This window comes from Gopherus flavomarginatus, chromosome 1 (assembly GCF_025201925.1).
Source record: "Gopherus flavomarginatus isolate rGopFla2 chromosome 1, rGopFla2.mat.asm, whole genome shotgun sequence".
Classification (NCBI taxonomy): domain Eukaryota; kingdom Metazoa; phylum Chordata; order Testudines; family Testudinidae; genus Gopherus; species Gopherus flavomarginatus.
The window spans coordinates 201369980-201393148 of record NC_066617.1 but is presented as its reverse complement, the minus strand read 5'-3'; the positions used below and the strand labels follow the sequence as shown (position 1 = coordinate 201393148).

The 23169-nt window shown below is 40.4% G+C and overlaps 2 protein-coding genes across 17 annotated transcripts in view; both read left to right on the top strand.

The window, feature by feature from the left end:
• Window positions 1-4817, top strand: part of SYNJ1 (synaptojanin 1) — a 120126-nt gene extending 115309 nt beyond the window's left edge. For 9 of the 13 annotated variants that reach the window (XM_050956072.1, XM_050956101.1, XM_050956140.1 and 6 more), the window contains one exon: window positions 1733-4817. In XM_050956072.1, coding sequence (XP_050812029.1) covers window positions 1733-2587 — 855 coding nt within the window. In that variant the 3' untranslated portion in view covers window positions 2588-4817. The remainder of the gene's footprint in view (window positions 1-1732) is intronic. The other 4 variants (XM_050956174.1, XM_050956183.1, XM_050956166.1 and 1 more) reach the window with 1 other exon arrangement.
• Window positions 4818-8409: 3592 nt separating this feature from the next.
• CFAP298 (cilia and flagella associated protein 298) lies at window positions 8410-22837 on the top strand. Of its 4 annotated transcripts, none has more exons than XM_050961404.1 (8): window positions 8410-8519; window positions 8971-9153; window positions 10409-10576; window positions 11936-12003; window positions 16898-17056; window positions 17639-17770; window positions 20980-21075; window positions 21189-22837. In XM_050961404.1, exons 2-8 carry the CDS (start codon window positions 9015-9017, stop codon window positions 21297-21299), a joined length of 873 nt encoding a protein of 290 aa, XP_050817361.1. In that variant the 5' UTR covers window positions 8410-8519; window positions 8971-9014; the 3' UTR covers window positions 21300-22837. The 4 variants fall into 4 exon arrangements, with proteins under 4 accessions (XP_050817361.1, XP_050817389.1, XP_050817371.1 ...); XM_050961432.1 differs by lacking the exon at window positions 8410-8519 and adding an exon at window positions 8541-8562; XM_050961414.1 differs by lacking the exon at window positions 8410-8519 and adding an exon at window positions 8551-8574.
• The last annotated feature ends 332 nt before the right edge of the window (window positions 22838-23169 follow it).

The window sequence follows — 23169 nt, the reverse complement described above, 5'->3', positions numbered from 1 at the left end:
GAATTTGTTTTGAAGACCTCTGACCAACATTACTTAAATATGTCTAGTTAAAATTAAAGAGTAATTGTGTTGTAGTTGATTTTGGACATCATAAAATTAAATTACTTGCTTGATCAACATGAGATTCAAGCAGACTATGTTGAACTGTAGCTGACTACTTACATTCATCTTATAGTTAGCTTTACCTTTTTTCTACATTCTCCATGAAAATTATTAAATGTATGTAGTCAAATGCTATTTTTTCCCAAATTACTCCTGCAATTTATGTAGTGTAGTTAAAGATGCATTATTTTTTAATTACAGATCGATATCTGTATTAGGCCAGATCTACCCTAGAAACATTTGCAGGCGGAGCAGTGTCAGCTGAGGTGTGATTTGTCTGCAGAATTTGTGTGCTGGCAAAAGTTCTAGTCTAAAAGTGCTTTTGCTGGTATAGCTCCTTTTGCTTGTCTAAATGGGATAAGCTATCCTGGCAGAAGCTGCTGGTGCTGGTAAAAGTTTTAATAGTAGAGTAAGCCTTAGACTTATAAAGCACATGATCCCATAATTGTGCATTGCTGCCTGCTGAGTATGTTGTTTTATAAAACAATTATCAGGAGTCAGAACAGCCTGAAAGTAATTATAATAAATAAATAACACTCCGATTGTGAGATAAACAAATGTAGATTCTTTGTAAGCTAAATTTTAGTTGATGGTTGCAGTTAGTGTCCTAGTTCAACAAAACTTTCACTAACAAAATAATGTTCAGGTTGAAAATTCCAAATTAAGGCTGACACAGCTATGTTAAAAGTTTGAGTTGCTTATGAATTTGAGAATCTCAACAAATATTTTACCTTGAACATAATTCCTTCACTTTAGTTAATTATGGAGCATAAAACTATCCATCATAAGCAATATGATTAATTTAACAAATCTCAGATTTGAGCTTTTTTTAAGATATTGTTAGAGAGAATGTGAAAGTTCTACTGTACACACTTGGTCACCCAAGGAAATTATAAAAGCAGGAATGTTTTTTCATAAGTTTTTAAAAGATGAGGAAGTTGCATGGAGAAAATTTTTATTATTCTCGTTTGGTCATATTCTAAACAATGATAACTTGGTATTTAAAATACATTTTCTGTTTTTTTTTAAAAGCCTGGTGATCATCACTTCATGTGCGGAGAAATGAGTACCTTAATTTAGGCTTTTTAAAAGTAAAATATATACTACTAACACTAATTTTCCATTCATTATGATACTTAAATATTAATAACATTACCCTTTTTATAAATTGTGACTAAACAATGACCCCACAGCACTTAAAACCTTTTCTGTGCTGTGTTATCAGTTGTTTAGAATATACCATATTTGCCCCAGTTCTTCAAATGGTAAAGTGTAATTTTTATAATTTATTAAATGTGGTGTACAGTAGTGCTTTGTCTGATTCAGATGGTTGCATGAGATGTATTCAAGTTGCATCAGGAAATAAGAGTAAAAGTTTTATATTTACAAGAACTAAGGAGATATTTGTCTTTGTGCACTTAGCAAATGGGATTTTTAAAAAAACGTTGCCTAGAAAACAAATAATCATTACTATGTGTACATTGCATATATTATAACTAAACTGCATTGAAGCTTCTGTTTAAGCCCCAAAGCTTCTGCTCTTGCCATAGGAACAATGAGAAATGGGAGGTAGTAAGGATTTTAAAAGCAAACTGAAATGCTACTTCTGAACACCTTGTTTTCTTTACAGATTAACGCAAATGGAGTCTGTGGCATTAAACTTGAAACAAAGTTAAACAATGACCCTTTTGAAGATCTGTCATTTAATCTGCTTGCAGCGTCAAAGGTTCAGACATCTGTTCGAATATCACCTGTTCCAACTTTAAACCAAAAGGAGTTGACTTGGTTGCCTTCTGCAACACAAAGCAATGTTAAGACTTTGGATACTGTAAATTGCATGCCAGCAATGCCTCCTAATCCAGCCTATAGCAGATCCCAGGAACATATATGCAGCTCTCCAAATTCATTGGCTACCAGACTGAACAGCACAAATCCTTTCACTGAAAGAACTGTTAATGCTGGAAACCCATTTAGAACTGAAACCCAAGAACCTGACGTAACTTCACAGCTTTTAATAGAAGGACCTGCTGCTTATAACCCTTTCCCCTCTCTAAATCCTCCAAATCCTAGTAAATGCAAGCCTATGTTCTCTGTCAGTGCTTTTGAAGACAAGTTTTGTTTGCAAAGTAAATCTTCTATAGTGAAAAGTGCAAAACCAAAAGGATGGGTAACATTTGAGGAAGAGGAGGATTCCAGTGTAAAACTAAAGACGTCCTCTGAATGTGTTACAGAATTCAAGAGAGTCAGTTCCAGGAAACCTACTGGTTTTCCAGATTTAGTGGGCACTGAACCAAATATATTTCCTGGCTCAGACTTTACCTTTGATAATGACTGGAATTCTACTGATTCCTTCTATACGCTGCCAGCAAGAAGACCACCTGCACCTCCTGTACCATCAAGAATAACCCAGACCATATCCCCTGCAGATCCTTTTGCTTTGTTGGCACCTAAAGTGTCACCAACACAAGATTTTACAGAAAGATAGACATTCTAAAATACAAGAGATTTTAAGTTTGTTGCTAGGTGTATCCAAAAGAATAATTGGGCATTGAGGTTATTCTGTGTGCAATATTCATTGTCAAATGCACTGAACTTTAACTCTATATATTCATAGCAACCACTGTTTGTGTACAAATTTTGAATATGTGTATATGGTAGTGCACAAAAGAATTGTCCACAATTACTATAAATTTAGATGTAGTCATATTGAAAGGATTACTTAATCCCAATAGAATGTATAACGCTCTTGGAAATTAGTTTTTGTTTATGGAGCACTTTCATTTCTGTTCTCCTCAGAGAGGAATTTCAAAATGCTCGAGAGACTTCCAGCTGTTAGACCCCTCCAGTCCCTTTTTACTATTTGGTAACTGATATTTATAAATATTTACCAAAGACCAGCCAAAGTTTAATCAAAATATTGAATGTGGACAGGTACTATTTAGAAAGTAATTTATAACAGAGGTTATGGAGATTAGTAAGGCTTAATTATATTTAAGTTTGAGGCACAAATAAAAAGTTACTTTCAAAATACAAACAAGACCTCCTATTAATATAATAAATATTAAATTTAATGACTTTTGTGTCTAGTAATTTCCACCATTTGTTGATGTAAACTTAGAGTAGCTATTTAGTATCCAATTTCATTCATTTATTCATCACTCTCATAAAGGCTTTTTTCCCCCAGAAATTGGAAACTACTGATATTGTGAAAGTCTTTCTCTTCACCCTTAAAAAATAAATCACATTGTTCATCTTTTGCTTTGATTGTTAAAAACAGGCTCCCTCAACAGAGAGTGGTGTATTTCAATTAGTTTATCTTTGGCTATCTCATTTTTGTGTCCCAGTCATTCCAGAAGAGTTTCTCCTCTCTGTTAAGAGCTGGGTGAGGAAATAAGCAATTATGCTGTGACTTCAGGAGTGTGTGTTGAGCACCATTTTGTCCAGTTTCTTCCCTCTCTACTAACTGCTATATTTTCAATACCTTGCCTTCAACAGAGAAAGCAGGAGAGCAGCAACCCTCTGAGCTGAAGGGTACCGTGCTATCTGTCTTCTGCGTGTGCTAAATCAGCATTCTTCCCTCCCCCAGAGGTTGTAAACACTACATTTGTTGTGCTGCTTTGAAGTCAGTGGAGGCTACATCTTTTTGCATAGGATACTGTAAACATGCAACTGGTCCTGTTTCTGTGGTTGTCTGAAATTCACAGTATTTACATAAAATGTGGGTATTTTGGTATCTTGAAGAAATCTAAAATAACAGATTTCTTTAGCAACACTTATGTATGCTAAAGAAATGGTAATGTTCCTTACCATTCACAGTATCTTTTATAACATGACTTATATAAAAAAGTTGTGTACATTAATCAAAAATGGAATGCATCAAATTTGATTGAGATATATCAAGGGGTGAGCCACCATACACACCTGCACTTACTGGCTTATTAGCAAATAAATCATGCTATTTTTGCAACATTTGTAAGTGAATCATAGTTTACTAGCATTACATTTATAGCAGCAAAAGAATATGACAATACTACTTCTAAATTCTCCAATACAATCAAAATTCCATTCAGAAATAATCCACTCTTCCTTTAACAGTAAAATTAGGAGATGCTGTTGGATAGAAGTTACAGTTGTGAGTTTTATATTGTGCTTTTCTTCTGTTCAGTCATTAAAAAGTTCTTGTAAATTTTAAACACAGTACCTGTGATAAACTTTGTGCTTCAATATGTGAATTAACTGTGGCTATTAACATCTATGTGATTGGTGGTTTTGGTATACAGGCTTACATTAGCGAAACAATTTTGTTTTGGAAACTTTGCTTGTGCAAATTGCAGTTTTGTGATGAATATGTTCCTTGATGAATATTTAATTACAATGCTTACAAACTGCTGTCTAAAATGTACTTAATATGCAGCACCACAACACTTGTATGGGATTAAGGAGTTTGACAAAATACTGCACAAAAAGATGCTAAAGTATATAGTACAAATAGCTAACCACTATAATGTGTATTAATGGAAATAATTACTACCAAAAGGACTAAAATACTGAGAAGTAAAATTAGAAATGCTGAATGTATTTTCATGAATTGTGTTCCCTGTAGTAAATTGCTCTGTTAATGTGTAACAATTTTACTGCTTGTGGCACACAATATTTATGACTGTATACTTTACAAAACTGCAGTATTAAAACTCAGTGGCATACAACATTCCGTATCTATCTTGTGAAATGCAGTGATGTATTATTGAAGAAAATACACTTGTCTTTAAGAAGTTTCTTTATTCTTTTATTTTAGGTACTTACATGGCCCCTATTATCACGATATGTGAGTGCCTCATGATCTGTAATGCATTTATTCTCACAATAGCCCTGTGAGGTAGGAAAGGACTATTATCTCCATTTCACAATTGGAGAACAGAGGCACAGAGAGTAAGTGACTGAACCAAGATCACAGGCAAAGGAGAGAGTTGGATTTCAGACCAGGTCTACACTGACTTATAACTACAGTTCTCAAAGGTGCGAACATTCCACACCCCGAGCGTCATCGTTATCTCAACCTAACCCTCTGTGTAGACAGCAGTATGTTGACAAGACACCTTCTCCTGTCGACATAACTACCATCTCTCAGGAAGGTGGATTAACTACCCCAGTGGGAGAAGCTCTCCCATTGTCATAGTAGCATCTTCACTAAAGCACTATTGTGGCGCAGCTGTACTGCAGTAGTGCTGTACATTAAGACCAGTCTCCGAAGTCCCGGGTTAAAACCCTAACCGCAGGACTGTCCTCCCTCTCCTAAATTAAAGGATAATGTCGAACACAAATAGAGACCCACACAGCAATCCATCCTGCTGCTGCTTTTTAGCTGGGCCAGAGGAAAAGCAGCTTCCATTACTGCTGTTGCCTCTACTTCTGAATGAGGAGGAACTGCCACTGCCCTCACTAAATGACCCCTTCACCATCAAATCATTCTTCCATTCTCTTACATTTCCTATTCAGCTTGAATATATAACTTTAAAATCTACTTTTCTGAAGTAGTAGGGTCCTTTTAAAACATATAGTAACTTTCTGAGAATCTTAGTCACAAGACTTTTTACCCATGGATAATTAATTTTCACAGTAACGTGGTGGAACTGCTTGACATTACGCATATTAACAGATCTGGAAGTATAAAATAAGTACCCAAATTTGCAATGATTTTGGATCAGATAGGCATCCTCTCTCAGGTTTTGTAAATTGTTAGAGGTGCAGCTATTTTAGTGTGGAGTGTATTAGAAGTAGATATTTTTCCCACCAGGATCCACTGTCTATTCACAGTGAATGGGCATTATTAGCAAATAAATTTTGCTGTCGTAGATGGACTGAGACTAGCTGCCGTGCAATCACTTTGGATGGCTGCAGCCATGACTGATATGTTCAGGGCACTAGGAGATGTGCTATTTCTTTAGAGTTATATTCCTTTCTATGTTTTGAGGCAACTCCCCATCCCTGGCCACCTATTATAGGCAGGGTAACTCACCTTATAATACATGCCTGGAAAAAGAGAAACCCCTGAAATTAGGCTCTTGACTATTTCCAGTACCATGTTGTCTGGGCTTCCTTCTGCCATTTAAAAATGTATTGACATCTTTTATTAAAAGTTAAGAAAAAATATCACAAGGCTTTATATTCACACGTGTCTTATACTAGTAAAAGTGCTACTGTAGCCAAGACTCTAGTGTTTCTTCACCACCATGCCATCACATGCTGCACGGAAAAATAAAATGTCAGTGGTCTGGTCTACACCAGTCATTCCACTATTGGTAGTGGTGCTATTAAACTAGCAAGTATCAGAGGGGTAGCCATGTTAGTCTGGATCTGTAAAAGCAGCAAAGAATCCTGTGGCACCTTATAGACTAACAGACGTTTTGGAGCATGAGCTTTCGTGGGTGAATACCCACTTCGTCAGATGCATGTGACGAAGTGGGTATTCACCCACGAAAGCTCATGCTCCAAAACGTCTGTTAGTCTATAAGGTGCCATAGGATTCTTTGCTGCTTTTATTAAACTAGCAGCGGCCAAAATGCTGACAATTCCCAGGGTAGTAGGTGCAGCCAAAGTCTCGTCAACTCCACTGCTGCTTCAACCTTTGCTGTGGTCCCTGGGCCTTTAAGCTAAACACCAGCTATCCCAAGACCCATGATAAAATCCTGAGAGTTGGTAATGCAGCCAAGGTTACCAACAGAGGCAACTTCCGGACAATGTGTCTGTTCTAGCTTGGGCTGCTGGGACTCCTGTCCTGTTGGGGTGTTTGGGGCATCACACCCCTCAAAGTATGCAAGAACATACATATATATATCTACACACACTAAATACCAATCGTGAGCACAGTAGCTCCATGGGGATTTGCTGTGCTGCTTTTGGGTGGTATTTAGCAGTAAGGTGGTGCCTCCTCTACTGCCCCTGTGATACCTGCCCAGGCTGTGGCTTGAGCAGTGGCCATGAATGCAGCGCCCCAAGCCCCACTGACAATCACCATGGCTTGGCTACCTCTTAGGCAAATCTGCACAGGTGCCACAGGGCAGTGGTTCTGAACCAGGGGTGTGTAACCTGGGGGTACGCAGAGCTCTGCCAGGGATACAGCAACTGATTTAGATACAGTATTTGCCTCGTTTTACAACAGGCTAAATGCAGTGGTTCTCAAACTTTTGTGTTGGTGACCCCTTTCACACAGCAAGCCTGTGAGTACAACCCCCTTTCTAAATTAAAAACACTTTTTAATATTTAACACTATTACAAATGCTAGAGGTGAATTGGGGCTTGGGGGCTGAGACTGACAGCTCGTGACCCCCGTTTGAGAACCGCTGGGCTACAGGAATAGACTCAATGTGGAGAAAAACTTTGTTGCTCTTGCTTCACTGCCTGCCAGAACGACCAGGCTCACAAGTGAAAAACAAGCTCAAGTATCACACTGAAATGGAAGTACCATATTTTTATTCCAGTTAATGTATTTTACAATTTCTATGGTAAAAAGGAAGAAGTGAGCGGTTTTTCAGTAAGGGAGCTGTGACTTTTGTATGTTCGTCTGATTTTGTAAGCAAGTAGCTAAGTGAGGTGAAACTTGGGGGTAGGCAGCACCAATCACTCTGAAAGGGGCACAGTGCAGGAGGCTAGAAAGGGTGAGACCCACTTCCCCCTGCGCGTGGGGCAAGAGCTCGGCTGCCGCGGGCAAGGCAGGGCCGGGCGCTGCGCAGCGCAGCTCAGTGCTGCAATAAAGGCAGCGCAGTTGCCGGAGGCGGCCTGCTACCTTCGGGGTATAGCGGAGAGCCGGCTCGGGGGCGGGGCCTTTAGGGCAGCGTCCCCGGGTGCGCTGGGGCTAGTCCCCTGCAGCGAGGGTAGCGGAGTTTGGGGCTCGGGGAGCCCCAGGGCAGGAGGGGCTGCAGGGCACAGCGGGGAGCAGATCCCCCCGCCTGGGGTCGCTGTGCCAGGCCTGGGGGATCTGGCCCGGAGTATTTCGGGGGCCCGAAGGGCCTGTCCTAGGCCGGGGCTCCGCTTCGCCCCGGCGGGCGGGCGGGCGGGGCTGGTTCCAGCTGCTGCCGACTTCTGCTAGGCCGGCACTGGCCCTTTAAGAACCGACTCTGCTCGGTCTCGCGACGCGGCCCCGCCTCTTGACCCGGTGATTCCGGGGCGGGCGCGCTCCCCTGGCGCATGCGCTGAGGTGCGGAGCCGGCCTGGCCTGACCATTCGCGGAGGCTCCCGAGCCGCGCCGCCTCCCACCCCCGGGTCAAAGCCCCGCCCCGCCCCCTCCTTCCTGGCGGGTGGTTTCTAGGGACGCGGCGGCTGCAGCAGCAGGCAGGAGGCTCCGGCCCTTCCGGGGAGCGGCGGGTCGGACACGCGGTCGGCTCGTGCCGCTGCGGAGCGAATCCCGGGCCCCGGGTCGGGTGAGAGGCGGGGGAGGAGCCAGGCCGGGGCAACCCGCATCTGGTGCGCCGTAAAGTGCGCACCCCTCCCCCCACGCCCCCCTATGGGCCCCCGGCTGCCCGCACGCGTACACCGCACGGGCCTCCGTAGAGCCCCAAATACTACACACAGCGCCCCTCCCTGCGCGCGCATATAGCGCTGTGTGACCTGCTAAACCCAGGTTGTGAGCTCAGCCCTTGAGGGGGCCATTTAGGGATCTGGGGCAATCTGGGGATTGGTCCTGCTTTGAGGAGGGGGTTGGACTAGATACCTCCTGGGGTCTCTTCAACCCTGATAGTCTGTGGTTCCCACTCCTGGCTGCAGCTGACAGGGAAGTGGCTTGTCCCTTGTTAAAATATTGGTAGCAAATCATTACCTGGTTCTCAGTGCTTTTGCCCTAATCTCTCTCGCTCTCTCTGTTTGATCTGACAGGAAATTGGAGCCAAGAACTCCTATCTCCTTCCTGTCCCGCAGAAATGGTTCAGCTCCATGTGAAGCGTGGTGACGAGAGCCAATTCCTGCTGGAAACAACATGCGGCATCTCCATGGAAGACTTAACGCAACAAGTCACCAGGATCTACAATAGCAGGCTCAAAGTGCAGCGTATTTGCTCAGGTACTAGCCAAATTCATACATCACACAAGCGACCACTAATTCTATCTCTTGTACTTATGTGGCCCCATTACCACAGTATCTAAAAGCCTCATAGCTATTAATGTGCAGTAGGCAAGTACTGCTATCCTCATGTCACAGTTGGGGAACTGAGGCACAGAGAGAATAACTAAGCTGGCAAAGGTCATACAGGAAGCCAGTGGCAGAACTGGGAACAGAGTAGAGCTGATCAAAAATTTTCATTGGAATGATTTTCAAACAAAAAAATATGCTTTTGTAAAACTGAAATTTTTGGCAGGAAAATGTCGGTTTTGCTGAAAATCAAAAAGGGGGTTTTTTTTCTCTTCCCCTTCCCCAGCTTTGGGAGCTGGAGAAGCAGCTTCTTTGACTCCAGAGCATATGGGGAGGCCTGAACTTCCTGGCTCTCCTGAAATGAAATTTTTGTCAACCCATCCTGGACATTTTTTTGTGTTTTTGATGTTTCATCCTGATTCAGAGCAGTTTTTGTTTTGTTTTTTTAATTAACCACAGAAAGGGACCCTCGTGGTAGTTGCTGATGATCATACTTTGTCCAGGCCAGAGGAACAAGCAGCTCTCATTTATCTTTGCTATCCATGCTCCTGAATGAGTAGGGAACAGCAGCCATGTGCTGTCCTCACTTCTAGCTTCTGGATCAGCGCTGGTACCCATTTGTATGCGTTTCTCTTAGCTGACGTAATTCTGTTGTCAGTCATAGGTTCTGTGTTGCTTTTTGATATTTCTTTATTTCAATGTATACTATTTTAATGCCTCATTACTTTACAGTCAAGAGAAGAATTCTCAACATTTCTCAGGCCTTACTTAACATAGAGACAGCATTTCAGTATAAAAATCAGGATATCATAATGCAACTACATTTTCTAGAAGCATAAAGTCTAAAAGTTGTCAAAACCAAATTTCAATCCTTTGTGGTTTAGGTTCTCTTCCCACATCAGATTTAAAAAAAATATTATTAAACTGTATATCATAATAAAGTATAGTTGTGCCATTTTTCAAATTCGTTCCTTCAGCTACTCAAAAAAATGTGAGATTAAGCAAAGGAGATTTAGGAATTGTCATTAGAAAAAGGTGGTGGCAGCAAAACAGCAGGTGGCACTACTGTATATGTGCTTACAAAAGTTCCTCTTTGCAGCTCTTTAAAAGCTGAAACTCAGCCTTTCGTTCAAATAAGTGCCTTTGTAACATTGTTTTCTTCTAAATTCTGACCTTGTTTTTTAAGAAATGGAGGAACTGGCAGAACATGGTGTCTTCTTGCCTCCTAATATGCAAGGACTGACGGATGAACAGATTGAAGATTTGAAATTAAAGGATGAATGGGCAGATAAATGTTTACCAAGTGGTGGAAGTGTCTTTAAAAAGGATGAAATTGGACGAAGGAATGGACATGGTAAATTCATCTTAAACATGCATATCTCTATATGAGCATAACTAAGACATAGTTTCATGAGGAACTTAAAATTATTTGATATTTTGACTACATACTGTTGAATTTCATAACAGTGAACCTCTAATTTAACCTCAAAACTCTTAAATGGGAGAAAAACAAGTAGATGTTAGTGTATAGTTAAAATTATACCAATTGGAATATCTGTCAGCCAGTCCATTTCCTGTAAAGTACATAATTACAAAGTTATTTATAAAGGCAGTTCAAGTAGTATTGGACAGCAATTAAACCCATAGAAACTACTTGTTTGGCTGAAATCTCACAAGAAATGGGACTTGCCACATCAAGTCTTAGATTTAGACTTGACTTAATGCTGATATTAATCAAGAATAAATAACACTATACTGCTTTTCCTCAACATATATTTTAGATAACATCCACAAAAAAATTGTTAAAAGAACAATAAGGTTGCAAAGTCAAGTACTCAAAAATTAGGAAATTTCAGAATTAAGGTCACCTGTGCAGCCATTATTCAGCCTCTAGATACAGTTATTAATAACATGATCACATACTATTTTTTCCACAGGACCCCAGCCTCATTTAGTGAATGGATAGTTATTTAAGATTTCTTTTTCTCCTCATTCATTCGATGGCCTTAGGCCTTATTTAATGAAGATTTCCCCTCCCTTTCTTTTCTCTCCTTTTCCCACATCTACCTTAATTAAAATCAGGCAGCTTCCTCCTTGTTCTCACTGCCAATGTGCCAGCAGTGTAATCATTCAGATCACAGAAGAGACAGTTTCCTTGTTCTCAGTTTCTGTGCCCAATACCATAATGGCCTTTAACAGAAGGAAGGAGCAATGGCCCTTTTGTTTTTATTTTTATTTTTATTTGTTTCTTTTTCTATTTTTTTTAAAGTTACAGTCATGTGACTACATTTAACATTAAAAGTCAAGAAATTCAAAGCTCTAGTTCCCATAAAAGTGTAGCTCAGAATTTTACATAGTATAGAATGACAGAAAATAATACATACAATATGAGCCAGAGCTGATACAGGAGAGTCAAGCTTTACATAATGTTTCAGTATAACAAGACCATTTAAAAGGCAAAGCCCTATCAAAGTGCATGTCCTAAATCTTACCCTCCGTTGTAAAATAATGTTTTTGTTCCTTGCTTAGAGTACAGTCAATAAACTTGATTATGAATTTGTAGAGTGAAACTCAGTAGGATGCCTTCTGGGTTTGTGATTTAGTAGTTTTTAAATTAACTTGCTTACAGTAGATATATATGGCATAGTTAGGCAGATTTTTATAGCAAGAAATGTTCATGTATTGTATTAAAGAAGCATCTATTGTTTTTAAGCTCCAAATGAAAAAATGAAAGAAGTTTTAAAAAAGACAGTAGAGGAAGCTAAAGCACAAATATCTAAGGTAAGATTTTAAAGTGACACTGAATCTTTCAAAAATGTTACGGATGCTACATAGCTCGTCTGTTTTTCAAAAATAACTGATTGATTTTTCATTTGAGTGCAAAGGACAGTAATTTCCAGTTGCAATGTGAAGTAATTTGAATAGTCTGATAAAAACTGTGGAACTCCTATTAATCATTTTCTTAATGACTTGTGGCAAGATTTTTTCAGTGAGTTACAGGATCAGATATTAAACTCTGAGTGAATGCTGGCATCACAAATTTTGCATTAAATGATTAAACCACATTTCATTCCACCCACATGCTCTTCATTTTTTATTTGTTGTTGATCCATTCTCTGAGTGAATGCTTGTCAGGTTTTCTAGTGAAAAATTAACTACATTCAGAAATTTGTAGATTAAATGAGCAACAATATATTTTAATGTAGTATGCTGCAGTTTTACATATAATTGAATAAATATTAAAGTAATTGAAATGAGGTGGTCTGCAATAACAGAGGATTGAACTCGACAACCCAGGGGTTCCTTCCAGTCCTATGTTATCACTTTTTCATACCATAGATGATTTAAGCTCCAATCCTTCCAAAGCTTATCCACATGCTTAAATGTAATCGTGTAGTCACATTGAGTTCAATGGAACTAGGCGTGCGCCTATGTCTTTGCAGGATTGAAGCCTAAATTATTCAATTCCACTTTAAGAATAGCTGCATGTTTTATGTTGACACACTACTTGTTTATGACATAGAAGCACAAATGCAATAATGACTTTTTATTCATATACTTTTCCTTGTAAACCATGGCTCTTTGAAATTCTTCTAAAATACGTAAGCTGACAGAAATGTTGCAAACAATGGGGATTTATATTACTGTTTTTTAGTCCCCTTAGGTTTAAAATGAACATGCCAATTGATACCTTTTTTTAGGTTGGGGGCTCTTCTACATCTACAGTGGCATTAGTGCTGCATTATTTCTTCAGACCTAAGTGTCAATGAATACTGTGGATTTTTTTGTCTCTGGTTCAAAGTTGTATATGATAGCACCCCCTTGGTAGCCACAGGTATTGATCAGCTTACCAACTGCTGCTAGAGCAGTGGTCTCCAACCTTTTTATGCCCAAGATCACTGTTTGAATCTAAGGGCAACCCAGGATCTGCCCCGCCCCTTCCCCAAAGCCATGCCCTGCTCACTCCATCCCCCCTCTCTCTCCATCGCTCGCTCTCCCCAACCCTCACTCACTTCCACCGGCCTGGGGTAGGGAGTTGGGGTTCAGGAGGGGATGCAGGCTCTGGGCTGGGGCAGGGCCGCCCAGAGGATTCCGGGGGCCTGGGGCCATCGGCGGCAGGCGGCTCCGGTGGACCTCCCGCAGGCGTGCCTGCGGAGGGTCTGCTGGTCCCGTGGCTCTGGTGGAGCATCCACAGGCATGCCTGTGGGAGGTCCACCGAAGCCACGGGACCGGCAAGCGGCAGGGCGCACCCCGTGCGGCGAAATTCTAGAGCCGGCCCTATTCGGCGGCGGGGGGCCCTTCCATTCTGGGACCCGCCGCCGAAGTGCCCCGAAGACCCGTGGCGGGGCCCTCCGCCAGCGAATTACCAGCGAAGCGGGACCCGCCGTTGAAGTGCAGCCCACTCTTCGGCGGTAATTCGGTGGCGGGGGACCCCTGCCGTGGGTCTTTGGGGCACTTCGGCGGCGGGTCCCGGAACGGAAGGGCCCCCCACCGTTGAATTACCGCCGAAGACCGGGTTGCACTTCAGCGGCAGGTCCCGCTTCGGTGGTAATTCGCTGGCGGGGGGATCTTCCCCCCCGGAGCGGAAGGTCCCCCCCGCCAGGAAAGACCAGGAGCAGAAGCAGCTCTGGGGCCTGGCCCCGCAAGAGTTTTCCGGGCCCACTAGAGCAAGTGAAGGACTCTGCTCCAGGGGCCCCGAAAAACTCTCGTGGGGGGCCCCTGGGGAGCCCGGGGCCTGGGGCAAATTGCCCCTCTTGCCCCCCCCGGGTGGCCCTGTCCTGGGGCCAAGGGGTTCGCAGTGTGGGAGGGGGCTCTGGGCTGAGCCTGGGACGGGGTTAGGGTGCAGGAGGGGGCAAGGGCTGCAAGCTCTGGGAGGGAGTTTAAGTGCAAGACGAGGCTCTGGGCTGCAGCAGAGTGTTGGGAAACAGGAGGGGGTACAGGGGTGCTGTCTCTGGGAGGGGGGTCAGGGCTGGCGTTCGGGGTGCAGGAGGGGGTATGGGGTGCAGGCTCCGGGAGGGAGCTCAGGGCTGGGGGTTGGGGTGTGGCCTCCCACTGGACAGCACTTACCTTCACTCTGGCAGCTCCCAGTTCGGGGGCACATGGCTCTGCACACTGCCCTTCTCTGCAAGCACTGCCCCCACAGCTCTCCAGGCCAATGAGAGCTGTGGGGGCAGTGCTTGCAGAGCTCTCCAGGCCAATGAGAGCTGTGGGAGCAGTGCTTGCAGGCAGGAGCAGCACACAGAGGGAGATCGCTGGTGGCTTCCAGGAGCGGCGTGGGGCCGAGTAGGCAGGGACCCTACCTTAGCGGTAGCCACGCTGTGCCATCAGAGACCGCGATCGACCAGGAGAGCCTCTAAGATCAACTGGTTAGTGACCACTGTGCTGGGGAATGCTTGCAACTTCCTTACTGTATACTCTTTGCATCATGTTCCCACATGTCATAATGATTTCTCAGGAACCTGTAGGATTTGGGGCACAGATTGGAGAGAAGATGGCTGGATAGCCGTCTGTAACCTGATTGTCTTCTGTGCAATGATTTTATGAAGGCACGCTATTGCACTGACTGAGGTGGAGATATAACTTGTCCTTGTCCATGGACATTGCAAAGAACCTTCCAGCTGAAATATTTGTTAGTGAGCCATTTAATTAATCATGATTGACTCTTCACCCATCCCTCTCCATGTTTGTTCCTTCAGCTAGTTGATATGATTTTTTTTTTTATTAGTAGTATTAAACTAGAACTCAGAATTGGTCTCTGAGTCTGACTAAGAGTGTCAGGAGTTCCTGAATTCCTGTCACGTTCAGTTTGGTTTCTTATTTTGATGTGTCTGGTGTTTTGGGTTTCCCGCCTTCATCACTTGACTCTGATCCATCTTGGTTGTTTAAAACAGGTGATGTATCTATAATATCATCGCTGATAGGGATTTATCAGTGTTCCACTTAGCAAGGATGTTGACCATTTTGCAAACATGCAGTGCTTGTCCTCAAGAAGTTGCTACTTGATTATAGATTGTTTTCAATTGTTGTCCAGTCTCCTACCTCCCCATTTTCTGTGATGTGATTTGAAAAACAGTGACCATTCCATTTAAGGTTTAGGCACTAGTGACATCTTACATGCATTCCAGTTTGGGTTCAGCAATCCCCTTGTAGTGACCTTGCTTACGAGAGCCATGAATGATGATCTGGTTTTAGATTACAGCCATTTGGCCATTCTGGTCACGCTGGACATCTCAGCAGCTCATATATATGAGGCCTCTTGGCAATATCATTTCTAAATATGAGGTAGATTATTAGAATAGTGCTGAGATGCAATTTTGTGTCCCTTGCTAAATTGAATCCTGCAAATTTGGTTTCTGCTCTAGAGGAAAGCCTGCATGAAATTTTCAGCTAGATACTGTATTTTCATTTCCTGACCATAACTATTACATAGCATTGCTGTATTTCACCCTGGAGCTGCATGTAAGTAGTGGGTTGAAATTGTTTATATATTGTATTTTTTGAAGTGTTTTGGGTTGCTTTTGGATGAAAGGTGAAAACGTTTTTATTTTATTTGCATATACATTATTTATAGCCAAGTGCCTAAAAATATGGTCAATTTACTTGGGTTTGGAGATTAATTTGTTTTCAAATTATCAGTCCATAATGATGAAAATGAACACATACAGTACTTTTCTTGCCAAGTTTGGTCTTACAGATTGGGGAGCAATATATTGTACTTACCAGCAAATGACGCTGGTAACATCCACAAGGAGGCATCATTCTTTTAGTCTCCTTTTTATAACTCTCTGTATTGGAAAACTTTGGTGAGGCAAAATTCATTAGTGAACTATAAAAGTTTCTTTCAGCTGCTTCCTGTTTCTTCTCATCTGTGCAATGATTATTCCAATCATATGTTGTGTGCAGTGTTGGAGCTGCGTCAGTCCCAGGATATTAGAGAGACAAGGTGAGTGAAGTAATATCTTTTACTGAACCAACTTTTGTTGGTGAGAGAGACACACTTACACAGAGCTCTTCTTCAGGTCACCAACAGAAGTTGGTCCAATAAAAGATACTACCTCATCTACCTTGTCTCTCTTCCAATCATATGGCAATTAAATGTCTATGCTGCTACAAATCTCTGTATGAGCTGCACAGACTGCTAAGCATTGCCTTAAGAGCAGATCCCATTTGTGTTTTGCTCATTCGTGTCTTTCATTTGCAGGTGCTCTTTTACCTGAAGTATCAGGTCTGTAGGACTCCCTTTCTAGCCCTCACTTGACTTTTACTACTTTTTATCTTTTGAATCACAAATAGTCAAAATAAGAGATTTCCCCCTCCAGTTTCTACAGTCATTGGCATGCTTATTGGAATGCCTGTGTTCAATAGACACCTACAGCAGAAACTTTGTTATTAAGTTGCATAGCAGGCATTTAATGGATGTTTGAGATTTCATTTCTTTGCCAATTAAAGCAAATAGAATAACAAGACAAAAGTTTACTGCTATGTGCAACTGTTTTATGACTCAGGATAAAGAGAACGAAGAGTGATTTGCTCTGACATACGTTTCTGTTTAGCCAGTTGGCTTCATTTAAATATCACACTGTTTATCATTATGAACTGACTGCAAAACAGATGCTTTCCTCCTAACTTAATTAGCTTGTTTAAATTTTAACAATGGCTCCTGTCTGTATCTCAGAAACAAGTTCAAGCTAACATATGTGTTAATATGGAGATGGTGAAAGATGCACTGGACCAGCTCCGAGGAGCTGTAATGATTGTTTATCCGATGGGATTGCCTCCACATGATCCAATTAGAATGGAGTTTGAAGATAAAGAAGACTTGTCGGGAACTCATGTATGTAGTAACATTTTTGGGTTATATACAGTGTCTGGGTTTAATTTATGCTCTCCAAAGAAAAGAGAAAGAAGTTCTTCATTTTTATGTGACAGTGATTATTTGATTTCTTGTTCGTTTCTAAATATTTTTGTCTCTAATGGTTTTTAAAAGTACATGAAATGTCAATAAATTAATTAAAAATAAGATGAACATATATTCAGTTAAAACTCCCCATACTAACGTGAGTTCGTGTGGTTTTGTTTTGTTGTCCATTTTAAATAGCTGGTATCTTTATAACACCACCTGTGAGAATTAAACATTTTGAGTGATAAAACTGGAGTCAGACTTGAGGAGGACAGTACTGTATTGGAGGGACCAAGACACTACAGATTGAGATCAGAGGAAGAAGATACAGCAGTAACCTTTTTTTAAAATAATGATAGAGTATAAAACCAAGGGAATTTTAAATATTAACTGAGCTTTTTGTTGTTAATCCCAGAGGGATCATTTTATAAACTGACTGGAAGGTTGCTGCAAGAATCTCTGTTTATGCAAAAATTACTAGTGTCATTTTTTTCTTTCAAATTTTAATTGTCACAGGCTGGACTTGAGGTTATTGAAGAGTCTGAAGCACAATTGTGGTGGGCAGCAAAGGAGTTAAAAAGAACAAACAAACTTTCAGACTTTGTGGGCAAAAATGAAAAAACTAAAATCATTGTCAAGATACAGAAAGTGAGTATTACTGTCAGTCTCTACTTATGATTCAGCACTGACTTTTTTACAAAAGAGAATTTCTAATAGATTTAGAAAATGGATCTGGTTAGTTTCAGCTTGGGTCTCTTAAGGTTGTAAAACCAAAACTGACTTAAAGGTTTCAAATACTATAAGTCTTCTGTTTTTATTAATTCCTTTAGTCAGCAGTGAAATCCTGCCCATACCACAGAATATACTTTTGAAAGAACAACCAAAAATTGCAGATATTAAGGTTTGCATTAGACTGAAAATGGAATAAAAATGTCATTTGATGGAAGTTGAGATTGTCCTCATGGATTCTCTTTCTGATACATGTGCATCCCATGTGCAATATCGGATTATTTTGGCCACCAGTGTCCGTTAGGGTTGCATCTGCACCTTGGATGCCCTCCCCGCATCCCCTCACACCTGAAGTCATAAAGGGTGGAGTGTGCCCAACCATCCCTCCATTCCTTCTTACTGACTGTGGCTGCTAGACAGAACCCCTGCAGTGTCTGCTTCCTTGTGTATTTTGTGACTGTGTGTGAGAAGATAAGTAAATTTTTCCTCTTTTTATACCCATTGGCCCTCTCACTTTAAAAACAAAACAAAACAAACAAAAAAAAAAACCACTTTATTTGTGCTAGGGACTTCCCCAGTACCAGCATGTATCTAGGATTATGGCTGAAACAACACCCGGAGGGTTCAAAACTTACCTTGCCTTTGATGAGGCTTTTCTGTTCAATGACAGTCACTCAAGCGGCCTTTTTTGTCTTGGCGAGGGGCACATCATCCCTAATAGATGCTCAGTGTGTTGCTCCTTCACCAAGAGGACACACAAGGTGAGAGTGGCCTGTCTTAAACTCTTCCAGAGTACTCAGTGAGAGCGTCCTTGGAAACAGACAAAAAAGGGCTTGAACATTCTTCCTCAGATAATGCTCCTATGAGCTGTGGCTCAACTCCAACCTCGCTTCAAAGAGATCAAACCCTTCAGTGCCCAAGACTGTCAGCTAAGTCCTCCACCACCACCCAGTCACAGGCCGGAACTTTGTTCCCACAGTGAGCACAGGCCTAGGTCACCTTTCTCAGAGCCTAGTAAAATGAGGGAAAGATCTTTTCAGGTCACTCACCGAAAAGGCAGTTTACAGCCCAGATTGGGTCCTCGGCTGTTTTAGCAAAATCTGGTCACCAGATACACATGGTACCCTCTGATATAGCAGTCCACAGTTCACTTGGTACCAACTTCTCAGTACTAAACTGTATTACTGTTAGCACATGGGGTCCTGGTACCATGACTGAGGATCTGACCCCTGTAGTGCATACGCTTCTGGCACCAGCTTCCTTGATACTAACATTCTTCTCAGTACCAAGTGATCTTGCAGTGACTACAGAACATGAATCACCATTGCTCTTCTCAGCCAATAGAACATGTTTTGCTTCATTGTTTAGTAGTACTGCTACAGTACTAGTCAGCTCTTCAGCTCCAGTGGTGGGGGGAACTCAAGATCACCAGATACGGTAGCTCAAGTCCCCTCTGAGAGATCTAAATGATTTTTTACATATACCCAGATCCTGATCACTGTTAGTGATGTCAGCAGACAGCAGAGGCCCACAAAGATGATACTGCAAAACAAAGATCCCAAAAAGCTAGATTTATTTGGCAAAAAGATGCATTCGTTATCAAGTCTGTAGATGTGTATCTCAAATTACCAGGAGCTTCTGTCAAAATCTGATTACCTTAATTTGGACAAGTTAACACGATTTATAGAGAAACTCCCTCAAGAACATAGGGAGGAACTGAAATTTATTGCCGTAAGGACTGTTCGTAGCTTGAACATCAGTATAGGTTGCATTAAGTGCTTAGGATCTGGCTGCACTCTCAGTAGCTGCGTCCATTGCCAAGACTTCATGGCTCCAGTCTTCAGGACTACCAGCAGAGGTCCAAATGAAGATAAAGAATCTCCCTTTTGAAGACTGTGATCTGTTCAGTGTGCATACAGCAGTCACGTTCCTGGCCCTGGGACAGTCTGCATAGTGGAGCTGCCTGCCCCAGAGCTGCAGACCCCTAGGAACAGCAGCACAATGAAACTGACTAGAATGTCAGTTTCATATATTTGGTTTTGGAAACACCATGTTTTGGTTTCCTGAATGAAATTTTTGATTCACCAAGAAATGTTGGCAATTTGGTTTCATTCCAATGAGGAACAAACCCAGATTCTTGGTCATATGTGTGGATATTATACCTTAAGTATTCTACACATTAACATCCTGGGCCAAGATTTTCAAAAATGAGTACCTAAATTTAGGCACATAAAACCATATTTAGGCACTTTAGTAAGCAACCTGCCTTTTGTGCTGAGTAGTCATCTGCTGTCATTGAAATAGCCTATTTTATCATTTGTTATGTAGACCTGTTTCTGGGATATGCAGAGATATTTATCAATACTATTTAATTTCATACATAAATGTTACACTAGCATTTGTACCATCCTTCGTATCTATGATTAAAGATGAAATCTAAGTATACTTACGTTAAAATGTAAATTTTAATTGCTTCTCATGGATTAAACTATTTCAGTGTCATGAGTACAGTGTGCATAGACAAACTGGTTGAACATGGATAAAACTAGCCTTTGAATTTAAAATTCAACATATTTGGGGGAAAGCACATCATGTGCTTCACAAGTTTAGATACTAAGATTCTTATGCGTATGAGGACAATAGTGAGACATCTTTAAGAATTTTAAATTGTGGAAAAATAGAATTGAAACAAGACATTTAAAAAATGTTTTATTATTGAGTTTGGTTTTTTGTAACCTTAAGAATTGCTACCCTCATCCTACACTATTAAAGCTAATGACAACTTTGCCATTGATGTCAGTGAGTATAGGCTAAAGCTTTCTGAAAGATCTTGTTAATTACTATTATAGAAATTTCAATATTTTTCAGTTCATAAATAAAATAAACAGACCTAATCATCAAGCTCACAACTCCCTTGAGTTTAATGTAACTGATTGGGCCCAGAAGTAGAGGAATATTTCTCAGTTAAATTAAACCTTAACATTGATTCTTCTGCCTTATATAAAGCCATGAAACTTGAGAAGACTTACTGTTTGAGGAAATATTTGTTTAGCACCTTAAGACTCTTGTGTACTTTTTTTTTGTACTGAAGATACCATCATGAATAAATTTTATCAATTTACTTCCAGAAAGGACAAGGTGCCCCATCACGTGAACCTGTGATAAGTAATGAAGAGCAAAAACAGATGATGCTGTATTATCACCGGAAGCAGGAGGAACTCAAGGTAACAAATGATTCTACTGTGTTACATGACACAACAAATAGAGTGCAGCAAATATTACTAAGTCTCTTTTTTCAATTATTTCATAAAAGCTTCTTTGTTAATTTTATTTGCAGAAATTAGAAGAAAATGATGACGACTCCTATTTAAATTCAGAATGGGCAGACAGTCATGCTTTGAAAAGACAGTTTCATGGTGTAAAAGATATTAAGTGGGGACCGAGATGAAGCTCTCCAAACAGACTTTGCCCCTTTAGAAATAAATAAAAAATTGACCCACCCTTATTATGTATATGACAAGCATATTAGTAGACCTCAGTTAGTATTTGTGACAAGTGTTGAAATTTCCAGTTTCATAGTAGAGGTTCATTTTAAGCTTGAGTTTTTTAATGAAAACTTCACATTTCTATTTACTGTCTATAGCAGGACTCTTCTGTACTTATGTAGATTACACATAAATTTTCATAATTCTATTTTTACAAATGTTTGTAACTAGAATATTTCTTAAATTATTTTGCAGACAGCATTCATAGCTAATAAAAAAATAACTAGATGGTTGTGCTGGTAGCCTTAAAGTTTTCTTCTTTATTTTGAACATCAGTTTTCATGTATACCATCTTGAATCAATGCAAATTCAGTGGTGGTAATTATTTATTTGTATCTTAACAAGGTTAATTTTAAGCTGTCAGTTTTTAAATGAATGGATTTTTGTTAGCAATTCTTTAAACAAAGTAGTTTTGTTTGAACACTGATAAAATGAAACTTTTTTGTATGCTTCAGTTTCAGTCCACATTTTCCTCATTTTTCACTGATACTTATTTTTCTTTTAAAATGGCGAGCAAGGAACTGAGCCCAGTTAATATTATCTTGTTTTCATGTATCATCATTTTCATGTATAGACTGAAGGAAATCCAATAGTAAATGGTAAGCATCACTCTGAATAGGAATGAGACAATGCAATAGTTGTGTCTATGTGAAGGTGAAATATTTAGAATTGTAAGTAAGCTCTGCTTTGGAAAATGTTACAGTGGCTATCAATATCACATTTTCTTTCAAACAGATACTTTTTATTTTAACATTTATTATAAAAGTGGCCAGTTATAATTGAGTTTCCACTATAAGCTTGATTTTAGCCCCTCTCTGAAATCCCCACAAGTAGTTATATCACTCTCAAAGTTCATAGCAGTAAGTCTGGGTTCAAGGTACAGGGTTGTAGTTGTTTATCAGATTTAAAATGAACTGGACATGGGGCTTCTGAATTACGGCACCCTTCAAATAGGGATGTTCACGAGAGTTTACTTGTTGTCAAGTGGAAAAGGAAGATAAAACCCAGTTATTGGATTCTGCTAGCTGAAATCCAATGCACAGTGCCAAAGATTATTTGATTACAATCAAATTTGAAAATGTAATTTTTTCAGTAGGAAAATTGCTGTGGGTCATTGACTCTGACAAATTTAGGATGTCAAATGATGGCTGGAGAGCTGTTCTTTCATTTGTTAACTAAAATTTAAAAGGAAGTATAGCCCTTCTTAACTTTCAATATATAACTCTAGTCATTTAGGGAGGGTTACCAATGGGAGGAGAATTTTTTTCACCAAGACTGAAGTTAAGACAACCTGTTTGTAAATTAACCCACTTTAAAGGAAAGTAGTCTCCACAGTAACCAATTTTTATTGAGAAATCTTATGTATGTATTTAAATAAGTCAGCAAAAAGAATAGAGTACTCCTTTACAGTAGTAATAAAAATCCTATCATAGATTCTCAATTCCTTGTTCTTTTTTTGTAAAACAAAATAATATACCGATGAAACTAGAATGTTTAATTCTTGAGTGATGGAGTCCATGTTACTGGTAGGCACTCTCTATCAGAATAAAAATTGCATAACTTTCTAGCTTTAGAACAAAATGAGACACAAAATCAGGTTAATTGGATTACTCCACTCAATGGGAAATTGGTAAAGTATGACTCCCTTTTATGGTGTCTTCCCCCTCTCCATTTCCCTGCTAGCCTTAGTATTCTTCTGTTGCACAGCTTCCTAAAATGTTCATTTCCCCTGGCTCTGAATGGTTTTGTATGAGGTGTGTAGAGGAGGAGAGC

Coding starts and splice junctions, on each gene's coding strand:
- CFAP298 (XM_050961404.1), top strand. CDS start 9,015: ATGGTTCAGCTCCATGTGAAGCGTGGTGACGAGAGCCAATTCCTGCTG. Junction 9,154..10,408: donor AGTGCAGCGTATTTGCTCAG/GTACTAGCCAAA, acceptor TTGTTTTTTAAG/AAATGGAGGAACTGGCAGAA. Junction 12,004..16,897: donor CTAAAGCACAAATATCTAAG/GTAAGATTTTAA, acceptor TCTGTATCTCAG/AAACAAGTTCAAGCTAACAT.